This window comes from Vitis vinifera, chromosome 3 (assembly GCF_030704535.1).
Source record: "Vitis vinifera cultivar Pinot Noir 40024 chromosome 3, ASM3070453v1".
In the NCBI taxonomy this organism is placed as follows: domain Eukaryota; kingdom Viridiplantae; phylum Streptophyta; class Magnoliopsida; order Vitales; family Vitaceae; genus Vitis; species Vitis vinifera.
This window is the reverse complement of record NC_081807.1, coordinates 11381161-11399652: the sequence shown is the minus strand read 5'-3', so window position 1 is coordinate 11399652 and position 18492 is coordinate 11381161. Positions and strand designations below refer to the sequence as shown.

At 25.6% G+C, this 18492-nt stretch overlaps 1 protein-coding gene and 1 non-coding gene across 2 annotated transcripts; one reads left to right on the top strand and one right to left on the bottom strand.

Annotated features, from left to right (window-relative positions):
- The first annotated feature begins 13816 nt into the window (after positions 1 to 13816).
- On the top strand, positions 13817 to 14518 carry LOC104878853 (uncharacterized). The gene is made up of 4 exons (XM_059735734.1): positions 13817 to 13883; positions 13974 to 14077; positions 14187 to 14262; positions 14352 to 14518. Exons 1-4 carry the CDS (start codon positions 13860 to 13862, stop codon positions 14448 to 14450), a joined length of 303 nt encoding a protein of 100 aa, XP_059591717.1. The 5' UTR covers positions 13817 to 13859; the 3' UTR covers positions 14451 to 14518.
- Positions 14519 to 14871: 353 nt separating this feature from the next.
- On the bottom strand, positions 14872 to 14965 carry LOC132253576 (small nucleolar RNA Z122). The gene has a single exon (XR_009465438.1). It is a non-coding gene; the product is annotated as a small nucleolar RNA Z122 (small nucleolar RNA).
- Between the last annotated feature and the right edge of the window lie 3527 nt (positions 14966 to 18492).

Genomic DNA, 18492 nt, shown 5'->3' with positions numbered 1-18492 from the left:
AGATTGTTTATTAAATAATAAAGAATAAACTCGTAATATATAATTCTTTTAATATTATAACAAATTTATTATTGAAAAACTCTAATAACAAATTTTATTCATTATTATATTAAACAATTATTAATATTATATAATAAATAGAAATTTATTATTGGTTTATTTATTATCAAGAATATGAATCTATTTTTAACTTATTAATACTATAATAAATTCTGTTTTTTTTTTCAAATTATTACTTTATAATGTTTCTAGAGAAAAAAAATTCCCAAATAATAAAATAATAAAATAATAAAGTAATAATAATAATAATAATAATAATAATAATTTAAGATTATTGACAACTACACTCCTCCATATAAATGTTTCCTTATTATTTTAGATTTTTATTTTATTTTATTATTTTATTATTTAAGATTTTTTTTCCTCTAGAAACAAACACCTTATAGGATTCTTATTTTAGTTTTCTAAAAGTTTAGGAAATATTGTCAGATAAATCATATTTAATCATAATTACGAATTCAAAAAGTAATAAGATTGTTTATTAAATAATAAAGAATAAACTTCGTAATATATAATTCTTTTAATATTATAACAAATTTATTATTGAAAAACTCTAATAACAAATTTTATTCATTATTATATTAAACAATTATTAATATTATATAATAAATAGAAATTTATTATTGGTTTATTTATTATCAAGAATATGAATCTATTTTTAACTTATTAATACTATAATAAATTCTGTTTTTTTTTTCAAATTATTACTTTATAATGTTTCTAGAGAAAAAAAATTCCCAAATAATAAAATAATAAAATAATAAAGTAATAATAATAATAATAATAATAATAATAATTTAAGATTATTGACAACTACACTCCTCCATATAAATGTTTCCTTATTATTTTAGATTTTTATTTTATTTTATTATTTTATTATTTAAGATTTTTTTTCCTCTAGAAACAAACACCTTATAGGATTCTTATTTTAGTTTTCTAAAAGTTTAGGAAATATTGTCAAATAAATCATATTTAATCATAATTACGAATTCAAAAAGTAATAAGATTGTTTATTAAATAATAAAGAATAAACTTCGTAATATATAATTCTTTTAATATTATAACAAATTTATTATTGAAAAACTCTAATAACAAATTTTATTCATTATTATATTAAACAATTATTAATATTATATAATAAATAGAAATTTATTATTGGTTTATTTATTATCAAGAATACGAATCTATTTTTAACTTATTAATACTATAATAAATTCTGTATTTTTTTTTTCAAATTCTTACTTTATAATGTTTCTAGAGAAAAAAAATTCCCAAATAATAAAATAATAAAATAATAAAGTAATAATAATAATACTAATAATAATAATAATAATAATTTAAGATGATTGACAACTACACTCCTCCATATAAATGTTTCCTTATTATTTTAGATTTTTATTTTATTTTATTATTTTTTTATTTAAGATTTTTTTTCCTCTAGAAACAAACACCTTATAGGATTCTTATTTTAGTTTTCTAAAAGTTTAGGAAATATTGTCAAACAAATCATATTTAATCATAATTACGAATTCAAAAAGTAATAAGATTGTTTATTAAATAATAAAGAATAAACTCGTAATATATAATTCTTTTAATATTATAACAAATTTATTATTGAAAAACTCTAATAACAAATTTTATTCATTATTATATTAAACAATTATTAATATTATATAATAAATAGAAATTTATTATTGGTTTATTTATTATCAAGAATACAAATCTATTTTTAACTTATTAATACTATAATAAATTCTGTATTTTTTTTTTCAAATTCTTACTTTATAATGTTTCTAGAGAAAAAAAATTCCCAAATAATAAAATAATAAAATAATAAAGTAATAATAATAATACTAATAATAATAATAATAATAATTTAAGATGATTGACAACTACACTCCTCCATATAAATGTTTCCTTATTATTTTAGATTTTTATTTTATTTTATTATTTTTTTATTTAAGATTTTTTTTCCTCTAGAAACAAACACCTTATAGGATTCTTATTTTAGTTTTCTAAAAGTTTAGGAAATATTGTCAAACAAATCATATTTAATCATAATTACGAATTCAAAAAGTAATAAGATTGTTTATTAAATAATAAAGAATAAACTCGTAATATATAATTCTTTTAATATTATAACAAATTTATTATTGAAAAACTCTAATAACAAATTTTATTCATTATTATATTAAACAATTATTAATATTATATAATAAATAGAAATTTATTATTGGTTTATTTATTATCAAGAATACAAATCTATTTTTAACTTATTAATACTATAATAAATTCTGTTTTTTTTTTCAAATTATTACTTTATAATGTTTTTAGAGAAAAAAAATTCCCAAATAATAAAATAATAAAATAATAAAGTAATAATAATAATAATAATAATAATAATAATAATAATTTAAGATGATTGACAACTACACTCCTCCATATAAATGTTTCGTTATTATTTTAGATTTTTATTTTATTTTATTATTTTTTTATTTAAGATTTTTTTTCCTCTAGAAACAAACACCTTATAGGATTCTTATTTTAGTTTTCTAAAAGTTTAGGAAATATTGTCAAATAAATCATATTTAATCATAATTACGAATTCAAAAAGTAATAAGATTGTTTATTAAATAATAAAGAATAAACTTCGTAATATATAATTCTTTTAATATTATAACAAATTTATTATTGAAAAACTCTAATAACAAATTTTATTCATTATTATATTAAACAATTATTAATATTATATAATAAATAGAAATTTATTATTGGTTTATTTATTATCAAGAATACGAATCTATTTTTAACTTATTAATACTATAATAAATTCTGTATTTTTTTTTTCAAATTCTTACTTTATAATGTTTCTAGAGAAAAAAAATTCCCAAATAATAAAATAATAAAATAATAAAGTAATAATAATAATACTAATAATAATAATAATAATAATTTAAGATGATTGACAACTACACTCCTCCATATAAATGTTTCCTTATAATTTTAGATTTTTATTTTATTTTATTATTTTTTTATTTAAGATTTTTTTTCCTCTAGAAACAAACACCTTATAGGATTCTTATTTTAGTTTTCTAAAAGTTTAGGAAATATTGTCAAACAAATCATATTTAATCATAATTACGAATTCAAAAAGTAATAAGATTGTTTATTAAATAATAAAGAATAAACTCGTAATATATAATTCTTTTAATATTATAACAAATTTATTATTGAAAAACTCTAATAACAAATTTTATTCATTATTATATTAAACAATTATTAATATTATATAATAAATAGAAATTTATTATTGGTTTATTTATTATCAAGAATACAAATCTATTTTTAACTTATTAATACTATAATAAATTCTGTATTTTTTTTTTCAAATTCTTACTTTATAATGTTTCTAGAGAAAAAAAATTCCCAAATAATAAAATAATAAAATAATAAAGTAATAATAATAATACTAATAATAATAATAATAATAATTTAAGATGATTGACAACTACACTCCTCCATATAAATGTTTCCTTATTATTTTAGATTTTTTATTATTATTTTATTATTTAAGATTTTTTTTCCTCTAGAAAAAAACACCTTATAGGATTCTTATTTTAGTTTTCTAAAAGTTTAGGAAATATTGTCAAACAAATCATATTTAATCATAATTACGAATTCAAAAAGTAATAAGATTGTTTATTAAATAATAAAGAATAAACTCGTAATATATAATTCTTTTAATATTATAACAAATTTATTATTGAAAAACTCTAATAACAAATTTTATTCATTATTATATTAAACAATTATTAATATTATATAATAAATTGAAATTTATTATTGGTTTATTTATTATCAAGAATACAAATCTATTTTTAACTTATTAATACTATAATAAATTCTGTTTTTTTTTTTCAAATTATTACTTTATAATGTTTCTAGAGAAAAAAAATTCCCAAATAATAAAATAATAAAATAATAAAGTAATAATAATAATAATTTAAGATTATTGACAACTACACTCCTCCATATAAATGTTTCCTTATTATTTTAGATTTTTATTTTATTTTATTATTTTATTATTTAAGATTTTTTTTCCTCTAGAAACAAACACCTTATAGGATTCTTATTTTAGTTTTCTAAAAGTTTAGGAAATATTGTCAAACAAATCATATTTAATCATAATTACGAATTCAAAAAGTAATAAGATTGTTTATTAAATAATAAAGAATAAACTCGTAATATATAATTCTTTTAATATTATAACAAATTTATTATTGAAAAACTCTAATAACAAATTTTATTCATTATTATATTAAACAATTATTAATATTATATAATAAATAGAAATTTATTATTGGTTTATTTATTATCAAGAATACAAATCTATTTTTAACTTATTAATACTATAATAAATTCTGTTTTTTTTTTCAAATTATTACTTTATAATGTTTTTAGAGAAAAAAAATTCCCAAATAATAAAATAATAAAATAATAAAGTAATAATAATAATAATAATAATAATAATAATAATAATAATTTAAGATTATTGACAACTACACTCCTCCATATAAATGTTTCCTTATTATTTTAGATTTTTTTTTTTATTATTTTATTATTTAAGATTTTTTTTCCTCTAGAAAAAAACACCTTATAGGATTCTTATTTTAGTTTTCTAAAAGTTTAGGAAATATTGTCAAACAAATCATATTTAATCATAATTACGAATTCAAAAAGTAATAAGATTGTTTATTAAATAATAAAGAATAAACTCGTAATATATAATTCTTTTAATATTATAACAAATTTATTATTGAAAAACTCTAATAACAAATTTTATTCATTATTATATTAAACAATTATTAATATTATATAATAAATAGAAATTTATTATTGGTTTATTTATTATCAAGAATATGAATCTATTTTTAACTTATTAATACTATAATAAATTCTGTTTTTTTTTTTCAAATTATTACTTTATAATGTTTCTAGAGAAAAAAAATTCCCAAATAATAAAATAATAAAATAATAAAGTAATAATAATAATAATAATAATAATAATAATTTAAGATTATTGACAACTACACTCCTCCATATAAATGTTTCCTTATTATTTTAGATTTTTATTTTATTTTATTATTTTATTGTTTAAGATTTTTTTTTCCTCTAGAAACAAACACCTTATAGGATTCTTATTTTAGTTTTCTAAAAGTTTAGGAAATATTGTCAAATAAATCATATTTAATCATAATTACGAATTCAAAAAGTAATAAGATTGTTTATTAAATAATAAAGAATAAACTTCGTAATATATAATTCTTTTAATATTATAACAAATTTATTATTGAAAAACTCTAATAACAAATTTTATTCATTATTATATTAAACAATTATTAATATTATATAATAAATAGAAATTTATTATTGGTTTATTTATTATCAAGAATACGAATCTATTTTTAACTTATTAATACTATAATAAATTCTGTATTTTTTTTTTCAAATTCTTACTTTATAATGTTTCTAGAGAAAAAAAATTCCCAAATAATAAAATAATAAAATAATAAAGTAATAATAATAATACTAATAATAATAATAATAATAATTTAAGATGATTGACAACTACACTCCTCCATATAAATGTTTCCTTATTATTTTAGATTTTTATTTTATTTTATTATTTTTTTATTTAAGATTTTTTTTCCTCTAGAAACAAACACCTTATAGGATTCTTATTTTAGTTTTCTAAAAGTTTAGGAAATATTGTCAAACAAATCATATTTAATCATAATTATGAATTCAAAAAGTAATAAGATTGTTTATTAAATAATAAAGAATAAACTTCGTAATATATAATTATTTTAATATTATAACAAATTTATTATTGAAAAACTCTAATAACAAATTTTATTCATTATTATATTAAACAATTATTAATATTATATAATAAATAGAAATTTATTATTGGTTTATTTATTATCAAGAATACGAATCTATTTTTAACTTATTAATACTATAATAAATTCTGTTTTTTTTTTTTTTCAAATTCTTACTTTATAATGTTTCTAGAGAACAAAAATTCCCAAATAATAAAATAATAAAGTAATAATAATAATAAAATATCTAAAAAGAATGGAAATATTTATACAAAGGATTCTAATTGTCAATGGATTAGGATGACATGACAAGTAAAGGGCTATTTTTGGGAATAATTAAATCATAAATTAAAAAGTGCATGCATTTTAAATTATTTTTAAATAAATGAAGATAATATTGGAATTTTCTTTGTCAACCAATCAGTTTTGAGAAAAAATGTTCTTGTAACGGATAAGCTCCAGGAGGTTAGTTTTTGTATATATATATATATATATATATATAACAGTTCATGTAAATTTTGATTTTTTTAAAAATTAAAATATAATATTTTTTTATATTGATAAATAAAAGTCATATTGTTTTAAACTACTTTATTCAACAAACAACAAGATCGGTGGCCCCAACATTGATATGGTTACAAAAATAGCTATAAAAGAAAATATGACATATCAAAATCCAATTCAATAAAAATCATAGTCCTCAAACCTCTGTTTCATTAAAAGGTACGTAATCCTACAATTCACTTCATATGACTCATGAAGTTAGCGCCATCACGATGAATTGTCATAATTGAAACAAATCTACATAAACAAATAGAGACCATTTCACATTTTAAACTACAATATCCATCAAACAACAACAAGACCAATGTTTACAAAATTAATGAAGTTACAAAACTACTTAAAGAAAAGAGTAACCTACCATTTAAAAATTTTCTACATTTGTATTAAAAATATATGGTAACAAAATTTTCTATTAACATTAATTTATTTAAATAATTAATATTATTAATAATTTATCTTATCAAATTAATTTTAATTTATAAAATATTACTGATAAAAACTGAAATTTTGATTTAACCAAAATAAAGATGGATAATTAATTATTTATAATTAATAATTAATAATTTTGATTTATAATATTGTTCTTGTGATTTGTTTCCTTTTTATTTTTATACTATATCTAAAAAACAAACATGCTCGTTGCCATTCGTTGAGGCATTATGGGAAGGTGAAGGACCCAACGGTGGAGAATTTGTTGCCGGAGGTTGATTTTGAGCACAGGAGATTGGTTTCAACCTCTGGAACTCAGTCTGTGGTTCTAATGGTGGTTGATGCTTCAGATTTTGATGGGTCCGGCCACCACGCGTGAGGCATCAAGAAGCCCCTTTGTTGAATTCTTCTCCAGGCAAGCATCATGCCTTATTTTCCTCTGCCACTCTCAATCCTCGCAGGTGCTAATCTAATCATTTTATTAATATTTATTTTCAACCCCAATTTGCTTCCCAAGAAAATCCATCCCCCATTCGATTTCCGGGAAAATTCATCCTCGTTTGATTTCCGAGAGAAATCCATCAAAACTCCCAAGGAAAACCAAAAAAAAATATGCTTTTATTTTGTTGCTCCCTGTGTTTTCTGCATCTGTTCTAAGGTTTTATTTGTTTTTGTGCCATTGGATTTAAATTCTACAAACCCTAAATCCACGATTTTTGAGCCACGTTGAAAACCACAACCTTTGCCCTCAAATTGTGGATCTGTGTGCGTGTGCGGCGGGTTGGATTTAAATTCTACAAACCCTAAATCCATGATTTTTTAGCCACGCTGAAAACCACAACCTTTGCCCTCAAATTGTGGATCTGTGTGCATGTGTGATATTTTTAAAAAATTACCAAATTTTCTGTCAAAGATCTCAACAAGCATCAATACCAACCCAAATTAACTCATAAATCCATTACATTCGTACCTGGGAAAGCTCCTCTCAGCTCGGACCACTTCTCTCTATTTTCACTGCAAGCTCCCCTCGCGAATTGTGGCTGTGAAAGAAAGTGAAAAAATATGGGTTTTTGGAGTTAGGGTTTGGTTCAGGAGAGAAGAAGGGATTTGGGGGGTTTGGTTGAAAGAGAGAAGAAGGGATTTAGGGTTTTGATTCAACACAGAAGAAATGATTTCGGGTAAATCTCACTATTATATTTTAGTAAATATTTTTAAAAAAATATTGCCACATGGAGTGTCTACATGTCATATGAGCCATGTCACTGGCTTAAGTGGAACAAGACTTTGCTGAGTAATTGATTATGTCAAAGTGTATGAGGGTATTTTTGGAAGGCTCCTCAATATCACTATTACAGTGTATGAAATGTGATTTATTTTTCACAAAATCCATTGAATTTGAAAAGTAAAAAGTTAAGTTTCCAAAAGGCAAAATTTTGCCCCTTGGTGTATGGTTACATAAATTCCCCTAAATATTATATGATTATCTTATATATCTACCATACTTTAAATATGAATGTTTTATAAATAAATTTAGTGTTTAAAATTAAGGAAAATAGATATAAGTTAAAATCAATGAAGATAAATATTAATTAAAATTAATGAGAATAAATGAGTCAATTTGATGATTTAAAATAAAATTTAACTTTATCAAACAATCTTATTACTTAAAAGTAAAATAAGTCATAAGTTTTTAAGTTAACAACTTAAGGACAATTTAATTTAAAGTTAACTAAAGTCATTAAGTATTAGGTGTTAAGTTTTACCAAACACCTACTAAGTCATTGACAGACGAATAGGTTAGATAGAAAGCAAAAACGTGGAATAGTATTGCATTGAAAGTGCTTTTGGGAGCAACACAAAATAGTGAAGGCAATATATTGTCACTCACAAAAGTAGTTTGTATCCTTTTTCATCATCATCTCTATGGTCCACACATCACTGCCGTCACTTCTATTGTTGTTGCCATCACACATTCATCACCTCTATTATTGATGGCAGCATTGCTAGACCATCACTGCTGATGGTACTACACAATGATAAAAAAAATGGGCTATTAGATTAAAAGGTATGAAACTAATCCCCCATTTGTAAATCTAACCCTCCTTTTTTTTCAGCCTAAAAAATACTTTTTTTTGACAAAAATACCCATACTTTTTTCTTTTAAAAATAACTTTTTCTTTTAAAACTTACATGTAATTAAGGATATTTATGTAAAAAATGGGTTATTCTTCAAATTAAAACATGAGAGAGGTTTAACAAATTGGGATCATTTCATCCCTTTTTAATCAAGTAATTCTCAAAAAATCCCTATGAGTGCCACTGCCTTTGTGCACCATCACTAACACTACCATTGCCACTGCCTTCATCACCTCTATCTATGCCATCAGAACCATCACCAATTCCTTGCCTATTCTACTGTAGTAACCATAGCATCTCTTCATTACTACTGTAGTCACCATCATTGCCTCCATGTTTACTTCCACCACCAAGTTGGTGTCCTCCATCAAAACCATATTCACATATACTTTCTTATACTTGGTCGAATATTGATTTGTGTGTAATATGATTTTTGTCTGTCTTTGTAGAAACATGAGAAAAGGCAAGCAAGGGGAAAAAAAATGCAAGCAAGCAAATAAATTCCCTTTCTTGCTTGTGAAATATATTTTCATGTAGGAAAAGTAAAAGTTAGTGTTTCTTTAAAAGTGGTACACCACTTAGTTCTTTAGTTTAATGGTGATGGAAATCAAATTATGCTTCTTTTTTTTTTTTCCCACATGCATGATGGCATAGCCCTTTTACTGTTTTGCAGTATGCAGAACTGAAACCAGTTCCATGCTTGACTTACTCAGATGCTCAAAAGTTAAGAGAAACAAGTGCCACCCCAATTCTTAGACAGGTAATGTTCTTGGAATTGACTCATTTTCTTTCATTGAAAATCTCAGATAGTAATTTCATTCATGAAATTTATTTACTTTTAAATCAATTGGTTGTTTCCCTTGAAAACTCCTTTCACTGTATAAAATCTCATATATCTTCTCTTATGAAACTGATTTATGTAATCATTCTGTTGGTTGCTTTTGGTAAGTGAACTCCTTCAGCATAAATCCTCTAATCCTTTTTTTTTACCCAAGAAAATTTGACATCATCCTAGAAAGGGTTGAATTTTCATGTGTCTGAAGAAATTTTTATCTATTATAGATTCTTTTTATTACAAAGTCTCCTGGTAAGTTTTCTTTCATTACAAAATCTCAGAAAATTTTGTTTTTTTCTCTCGAGAACTATTCTTTTTAAAACATTTTAGGGTCACTCCTTTTGTATTAAACTCCTTCTATTTAAGTGCTCTTTCAAGCCAAGAACATTTGATAGCATCTTAGTAGGATTGGATCTGTATGCATGGAATGAAATTTTTATTCTTTAAGAACTGCACATCAGTCCCTTTTTTATTTTCTTTTGTTATCAAGAATATCCTTGCACTTTCATTTAGCAATCTTCGCTAGTATTGTTTTTATAAATATGATGATAATTTCTATATGCTACCCCTTTGTTTCATGGTATCTACTCAAGGAAACTGATGAAAAATTCAGTTGTTAGGCTGACCATATTATATTTTGTAATACAGAAGGCAAAAGTGGAGATGTATAAAATATGTACAACTTGACTTGGCTTAACAAAGCCCTGTCTCATCAATTTTTTTCACAAACCCTTTTTGAGCATTATTCAATATGCAAATTTGTCAATATTTCATATATTGAGGTTTTGTGACAGGTTACTAAAATAACAAAAATGAAAAGAAAAAAAGAAAAAGGTGAACTGGCAATAAAGGGTTCTTGGCTTTGGCTTTTCTATAAGCAACTAAAGTCTATTTATTGATCAGTGGGCTAATTTGGGGGAATTATATATGATTTAAAAGGTTAGCCATGATGAGCATTAACAATTTGTACATATTGGATTACCATCAAACAACTTAAATTTGTTATCCACTAATACAATGGCTCTGTGTGTTTTTAGTAGCATGTATGTAACTGTATTTGGGATCACTAATAGTAGTTAAACCAAAATAAATAAGGCGACAATACAAATGCCCTACATTTACAATACAATTGCACTAGAAGTACAATATATTACAACATTACTTGATTCATTATACATTTAATTATGACAATGATTATTTGATATAAATTCCATAGTGCAGTGTGGAGTATAATACATGGATAAAAGGAAAAAAACAATACAATACAACCAGGTTTGAACATTATTTTAATTAGTATTATTTTATTTTGACTATATTAATGTTTGACATTGTTGTTTAATTTGACTGTTTTCATTTTAATTTTATATTATCATTTATTTACTTTTACAGGAGGTCAAAATAAATAGTCGATGCTCCAGCAAAAAACTTAGACATCTACTTGATGAGCTAAGTGATGAAAAGAAGAGTATAATTCAACATATTGGCTTTGGTGGATTACTTCAGCTCTCTTCCACAGAGATAAGGCATAGCTTATGTAGATGGATAATAACTCATTTCAATATAGCCCACTATAGGTTAGACATAGGACAAGAAAGGCAATTTCCAATAACTTGTTCTGATGTAGGTGAAATTCTAGGTATTCCATATATTGGTAGGAGGCTCCTACTTTCACCTACCAATAGGAATGATAGGATGGAAAACCTATCAGATCTTAGAGATAGGCTGATTTTAATGGAAGACATGGCCGAGTTCAAAAAATTGTTTATCTTCTTCTCATGTGCTACATTACTTGCTCCAACATCAAAGTTGGATGGTAGTCATGAGTTGTGGTGTACTTTGCTTGCTGAAGACTTTGACATCAATGTTAATTGGGGTCAATTTGTACTTGACACACTGGTTGCTGGAATTAGACATTTTCGATTGGGTAAAGGCTCATGGTTTACAGGTTGCCTTATTTTTTTACAGGTAGATACCTTTTTTTATTAAATGTTGAAGGTTTCCATATCATTTTATATGTTTTAACAAGTCTTTTCTAAATAACGTATTGATGTGTGGAATATTTGTGTTTCAAGTTTTTTATGTAAATAAATTTTACATTCCAACCATGTTGGTACCACGTACCATCCCAATATGTGCAGCGTGGACTAATGACTTGATGAAGAAAAGGGTGCATGCGGAATTGCATGATTATGGTGATTTTGGACTAGCTGATGTAAGGGACAATTTTCTTTCAACATTTTATTTTATTTTCATATTTGAAAAATAAATTTATAAAAATTATATATTCTTCTTTTTATTATTGTAGGTTCAAGAAGATGAAAGGGAGGAAAATGCACATGAAGACCCTGGTAATCCAGTAAATGAAGTTGAAGAAGAGACTACTGATGTGAGAACCTTCTACATCTATTCTTTTATTTAAAGCGAAAACCAAATATGTTATGCATAATAATATACATCTTTGACACTTTGTACCATTTTGTAGGAAATTATAACAGAATATAATGCAGCAGAGAGACAAATTCACTAATTGCTTCGAACAATGAAAGGAGCAATTGGTAAACTAGCAAAGCGGCAGAATACAAATAAAACCCCATCATCTTCTCATCAAAGCAGAAGTCATAATCAACCTGATATCAATGATTCTTTCCCATCACCACCACATGGTAGTACGATTTTTATAGCACTAGTCATTATAATTTTGTATTACTTTTAATTTAATTGCAAATGTTGTATAATTTTTTTTTTTTGGAAAAAATAATTTTGGTTATTATGCATTCTAAAATTAGCTTATGGATCACCACTGAATGATCGTTTTGCTAATGGTGAAGATAATGTAGGCCCATCAACCTCACAGCCAGCAGCGCAGCATAGCAGTATACTTTCTGCTTCTTTATGTTTTAATATCAAAATAATAATGAGTATATAATAATGGCTAGTATTTCCTGTGCGTGTTATTTTCATTAGTGATATTTTATTTTCTTTTATTTTCTATACATATAGTTGAGGATGAAGTTCAGATGAATGCTATTATTCCTTATGAGACTGGACATCCTCCAATACGTTCATATCGGCTACGTCGACATGCTACTGCCCTACAATCACCATACGTGGTACAATCGTCAATCAAATTTTCAGCGTCTTCATCTGTAGCAAAGCAAGTTTTGGCATATGCATTGGACGATACACGTGATGAAAGGTAAGGTTGAACTTAGTTTAGCATAAACAAATACAATTAAGATAGGCAATTGAAATAATTAGTTTTAATTTCTAACATCATAATTATTTATGTGTAGCCAAATATTATGTTCCATGCACAATTTCTTCTTGACAAGGTTTGACTTGAAATGCTTGGGACCCGACAAATTGGTTGACAATAAGGTATTCATATTTAGTTATGTGAAGTTAGGATAAAATTACTCTAAAACTATATATCTAATTTTCATTAATTTACATGAAGGTTGTAACCATGCATTGTCGAATTTTGAATGGTATGGATAAAGAAAATAGGAAGCATTTCTTATCTCCAAACTTTGTGGTAAGATATGTTGTAAGAATTATAGATTGGTTTTCTTGTTTTACGTAGATTGTTTTAATCTAATGTATGGTTTGTAAATTTTTTATTACAGTCTGATGTGGAAAAGAAGAGGGGTTCCTTATCTCCAAAATACATATGTGACAATTTATGGAAATATTTCAAAAATACTCGGTTGTGCACATATGAACAGGTTTTATTTAGTTTAATAAAAGTACTTTGTAGTTGGATATTTTTAAGTATTGTGCAGAAAATACATGAACACAACTAATTTGATAAAATCATTGTTTTATTTTATTTTTGTTCCTTTTAGTTGTTCATACCAATATGCAGGAAAAATCATTGGTATTTAATCATTTTGAATATTCATGAGAAAAGAATAGAGTTGTTGGATTCATTAATTGACGGAAGGAAAAAACGGATGGATGCCTTCATAGAGAAACTGGTAAATATAGTTATAGTCCAATTACTTATGTGAATCGTTGTCATTATTTTTTTAAAGATGTCCATATTTATAATTGTATATTGTGTTAAGGTGAACGTTTTGTCAACTGTCATTGGGATTCAAGAAAGAAGACCATCAGTGGACATGACAGAATTTGAATTTGTTGTTCCAGAAGTTGTCCAACAATTGAATCCGTAAGTTGCAGGATTTGTATTCCTCTTTAACTATGGAAAGCAAATCAGGTTATAAATTTACTAATTTGATACCCAATTGACTTATAATTTCCTTAATTACTATTTGCAGAACGGATTGTGGCATATTTGTAATGAAGTTTATGCAATTATGGAGTAACCGTGGAATTTCTCGTGCAATTGCAAATGTATTATATTATGGTGAATAAAATATATATATATATTTTTTATGATCATGAATTTTTCTTAATATTATATTATATACTCTTTTGTACAGGACAAGGTCATAAAGTACAAGGAAAAACTCCTAACACAACTGATAATGTCTCCAGAAAATGAAGTCAGGGAAAATGTCTACCAGGCTATGGATCAATGATGTTGTAATTTTTTTGGTTTATAGTTGTTGATATTTTTTTATAGTCTGATAGAGTTCCATTTCCAAATTTACTAGTCTGATATTTTTTTACAAATTGGCTTACATCAACTACTTTGTTTGGAACTCATAGCTGCTACTATTTATTAATAATTATTGTTATGCCATCATTTGTTTGTGATCTTCAAATTTCTCTGAATTGTTGTAGGCATTGCACTGTCAACTCATCATTTCCCAAACTCCATGGTATCAAAATGATATTACACATTGATAACTCCAACGCATCAATGATAGGCCAATCTGGGATAACTTAGCTCAGCTACTTGGGTGATCAAATTTTTTTTTTTTTCTGCCAAAGCAGAATTGAAATAACAACATCAAGAACAAAACAAAAAGACTGTCATATTTGTAGTACTTCACAAAGTTTGGGATCAGACTGACGTGCAAAAAATATTCAGCATGGCAAAAAAACCATTAAGCCTATGCTAACCTGTTTGAATCTCTCATCATTTCCCAAACTCCAAAATATGAGATTGATTTCATAATTATATTGTCATACAATGAGAAATCTAACCCATAAAATAAACACACAATGAGGTCTATTATTGTAACTCCAACGACATAAAATTGCACAATCACTGATTCATTGTAGCAATTTTTTTTCACTGTAGTAATAAACACACAATGAGGTCTATTATTTTATCTGATTTTAAAAAATTCCTATTAAACATATTACATTTTCAAGAAACTTATAAGAGAGTAATTTCAAGTATTTCAAAGTCTTTACAACTAAATGACAAAAGGTTTTACACTCTAGTTTTGCATGGTAAAAGCTACCATTTTGAGTCCATTTCAATGAAAAAAATTATTAAAAAAATAGAAAAATAAGAAATGGATTTTAATTTAATAAATTAAAAAATTAATATAATTTATTTTTACAGGCAAATAAGTTTATGAATAATTCTATTCTATAATGTTTTCAGATCATTGCAATTTTTTTTTTTAAAAAAAAAAAATACAACAGCTCATTATCAAAGCTAAGAAGACATTTCTAATTTGAGGTTAAAAAAAAAAAGAAAAATTATTGAACCATTATATATAAGAAATTGGTAATCAACCCAAGAAATTGGACTTTATTTAGTCAAAAGATTGCATTGTTAGTTTATGTTGTAATTTATCATACAGTTAGTGTTTTTTTATCGTAATGTTAGTGAATTTATGTTGTAAATGTAATTAAAAATGTAGGCAAAACTGTGAACTATTATAATTAAAAATCTAATACAAGTCCACATAATGGAGATAAATAACCTATTATAAATAACTCTAAATACAAATACATCAAAGTACAATACAATTAAGCATTACATATATAATCCAAAACTTAATAGACATGAAGTAAGTGTATGATTAAGCAATTTTCAAACATAGAACAAAAAATAAAAGTAGTCCTACTACAATTACTTTCTGCATGAACTCAATTCTTGTTAAAATATGTTTAAAATCTTCATCCACGCCATACATTCTTCTTTGAACAACCTCTTCTGGTTCTTGGTAGGTGTTGCCATCACCATTTCCTTCCGGGAATGCCCATTTAAAGAAATGACAGTCATCTCTAGTATTTGCATATTGACAACAATAATATAACCTATTTGGGTTATCCTTTGATTCAGAGATTCTAACAGCCGCCCTCTATCTGGGTGAACATTTACACATACAGTTATGATAAAGTAGATATTCACCATTTCTAGTATTACCTCTTATATTTCTAAATGAAGCACTTGAAGATGCCATGATGTAACCTGTATTTCAATGGAAAACAAGTTAAACAAATGTAATGAACATGTACAAAGTCAATAATGATCTTCAAAATAACATTAAAAACATGGTTACAAACCACCCTAAATAATGATAAGATCATAAGTCTAAAATAGTGGCATATGTAATACAAACATCTTTGTCATGACAATCAAGTAAATAAGTAAGTTCCAAAACAAATTCTTACAGATTCTAATTTCATAAACCACACATATCATCACAATCAAAATAAGATAAAAAGTAGCATGTCACCAAACAAGCATAACACTAGAATCATGGAGCGGCTAATGGATTTTTGCATGAAGCTCGATTATGGCCTGCAACTTGACATCGTGAACAGAAGATAAGCCTTTTTGAACTAAATTGCGACTCTATTCGATGGTGTCGAGGCCTTCTAGGTGGTCGTTTTGAGCATAGAGGTTTAAGCGAAGGATATAAGCGACCTTGAACATCACGAACACATCCATCAGCATCAACTATAGGCATATTGTGATTTGGAATTGAATTGAAGTGTCCAGAATATATCAACTCTTGCATTGGAAGCTTGAAATATGAGTCAACATATTCATAAACATCTTGCTTCATCTGGCGTATTGCTGCACATGCATGCTCACAAGGTATTCCGGCCATTTGCCAAGCCTTACAAGTACATGTACGCTCTCTCAAATTCACGTCTACATATACTTTCATATTGAATACCTTAAACACACCACCAACATAGGGATATACAGGCAATGACCCACTCTTTATAATGTTTTCCGACAACTTTTCCTCGGTCTTTGGGCCAATTGCAGCTTTCCAATTTTCTGTAGAACCCATATGATCACATGCTAGATGAGCAAACTTATCCATATGTGTCATTACTAAGTTGAAAATTGTGTAATGACGTTCCTCCTTCAGCCAAGCATTGAATGATTCAGCAAGATTAGTTGTCATCTTATCCCATCGTTTTTTGGCAAACTTTGACATTGCCCAATGTTGTGGACTGTTCTCTTCAACCCACTTCGCTAGGTCACTGTTATATGTCTTTAATTTTTCCATGGCTACAACATAATCATCATCCAACCTAGCATACGCAACATTATCAAGTAGCAACAATGCATCCATTTTACATTTTTTTTCCCTTCATACTATGTTTCGTCACATAGCTACTAAAATTCTCTTTCACATGACGATAACAATATGCATGATTTTCTACTCCAAAAAGTTGAGAAACACTATGAAGGATTGCTTGATGCCTATCTGATATTATGACTACCTCTTTATCTTGAAGTATGCCCTTCAATTTCTACAAAAACCATAGCCAATCCTCATAGTTTTCTGAACTTACAACACCAAATGCAATTGGGAACATGCCATCATCAGCATCATAAGCTGTTACAGAAAATAAAGAGCCCCTATACGGTCCACTCAAATAAGTTAAGTCAATTGCAATAACAGGTCGACAACCCATTAAAAACCCTTGAATTGAAAAAGAATGTGCAATGAACAATTGCCAAAAATGCCCATCTTGTGTGCTATATTCAGCAATCGTCCCTGGATTAATGTCTACCAATCTCTGACATAACCATGGCAACAACATATATGAGTTTTCTGGAAGACCATATATTCTCTCTTTTGCCATTTCTTTGTATGTCCAAGCTTGCTTATAACTCAATGAAACACCATACCGACTCCTGAAGTCTTTACAAATTTGAAGGGGCAAATACTGAGGGGTTGCCCTTATTACTTGCTCTATGACACGAGCACCTCTCCTTCCCCTCATTGAAGGTTGGCTTGAACACTCAACATTTGCACAATGATTGTGTACATCAATGAAGATGTTAACCTTCAAAATTTTGGTTGTGCCTATTGAATTAGCAGTTATTCTCCAATGGCACCCATCCACTAAACAGCACACAGATATTCGCTTTGGAGAGTTCTTTTTGAATTTGTATTGAAATCTACCAACTAATGACATCGTATATAATGCATTTCTAAATTCATCTGCATTAGGAAAACTATGCCCACTCCCAATAATAGGTTGAGGACAAAGACTTAAATCATGTGGCATAATTTCAGTTTCTGCACATCTGGACATGAAGCCTTGAGAAAGTCTTAAATTAGACTCATTGTTTGCTTGACATGATGCAACTGAATTGTGTGTTTCCTCCGTACTATTGTGACTGCATATTATAGCACACTCAATTAATTAATATTAAAAGCACTTTGCATCATGGAATTAATGACA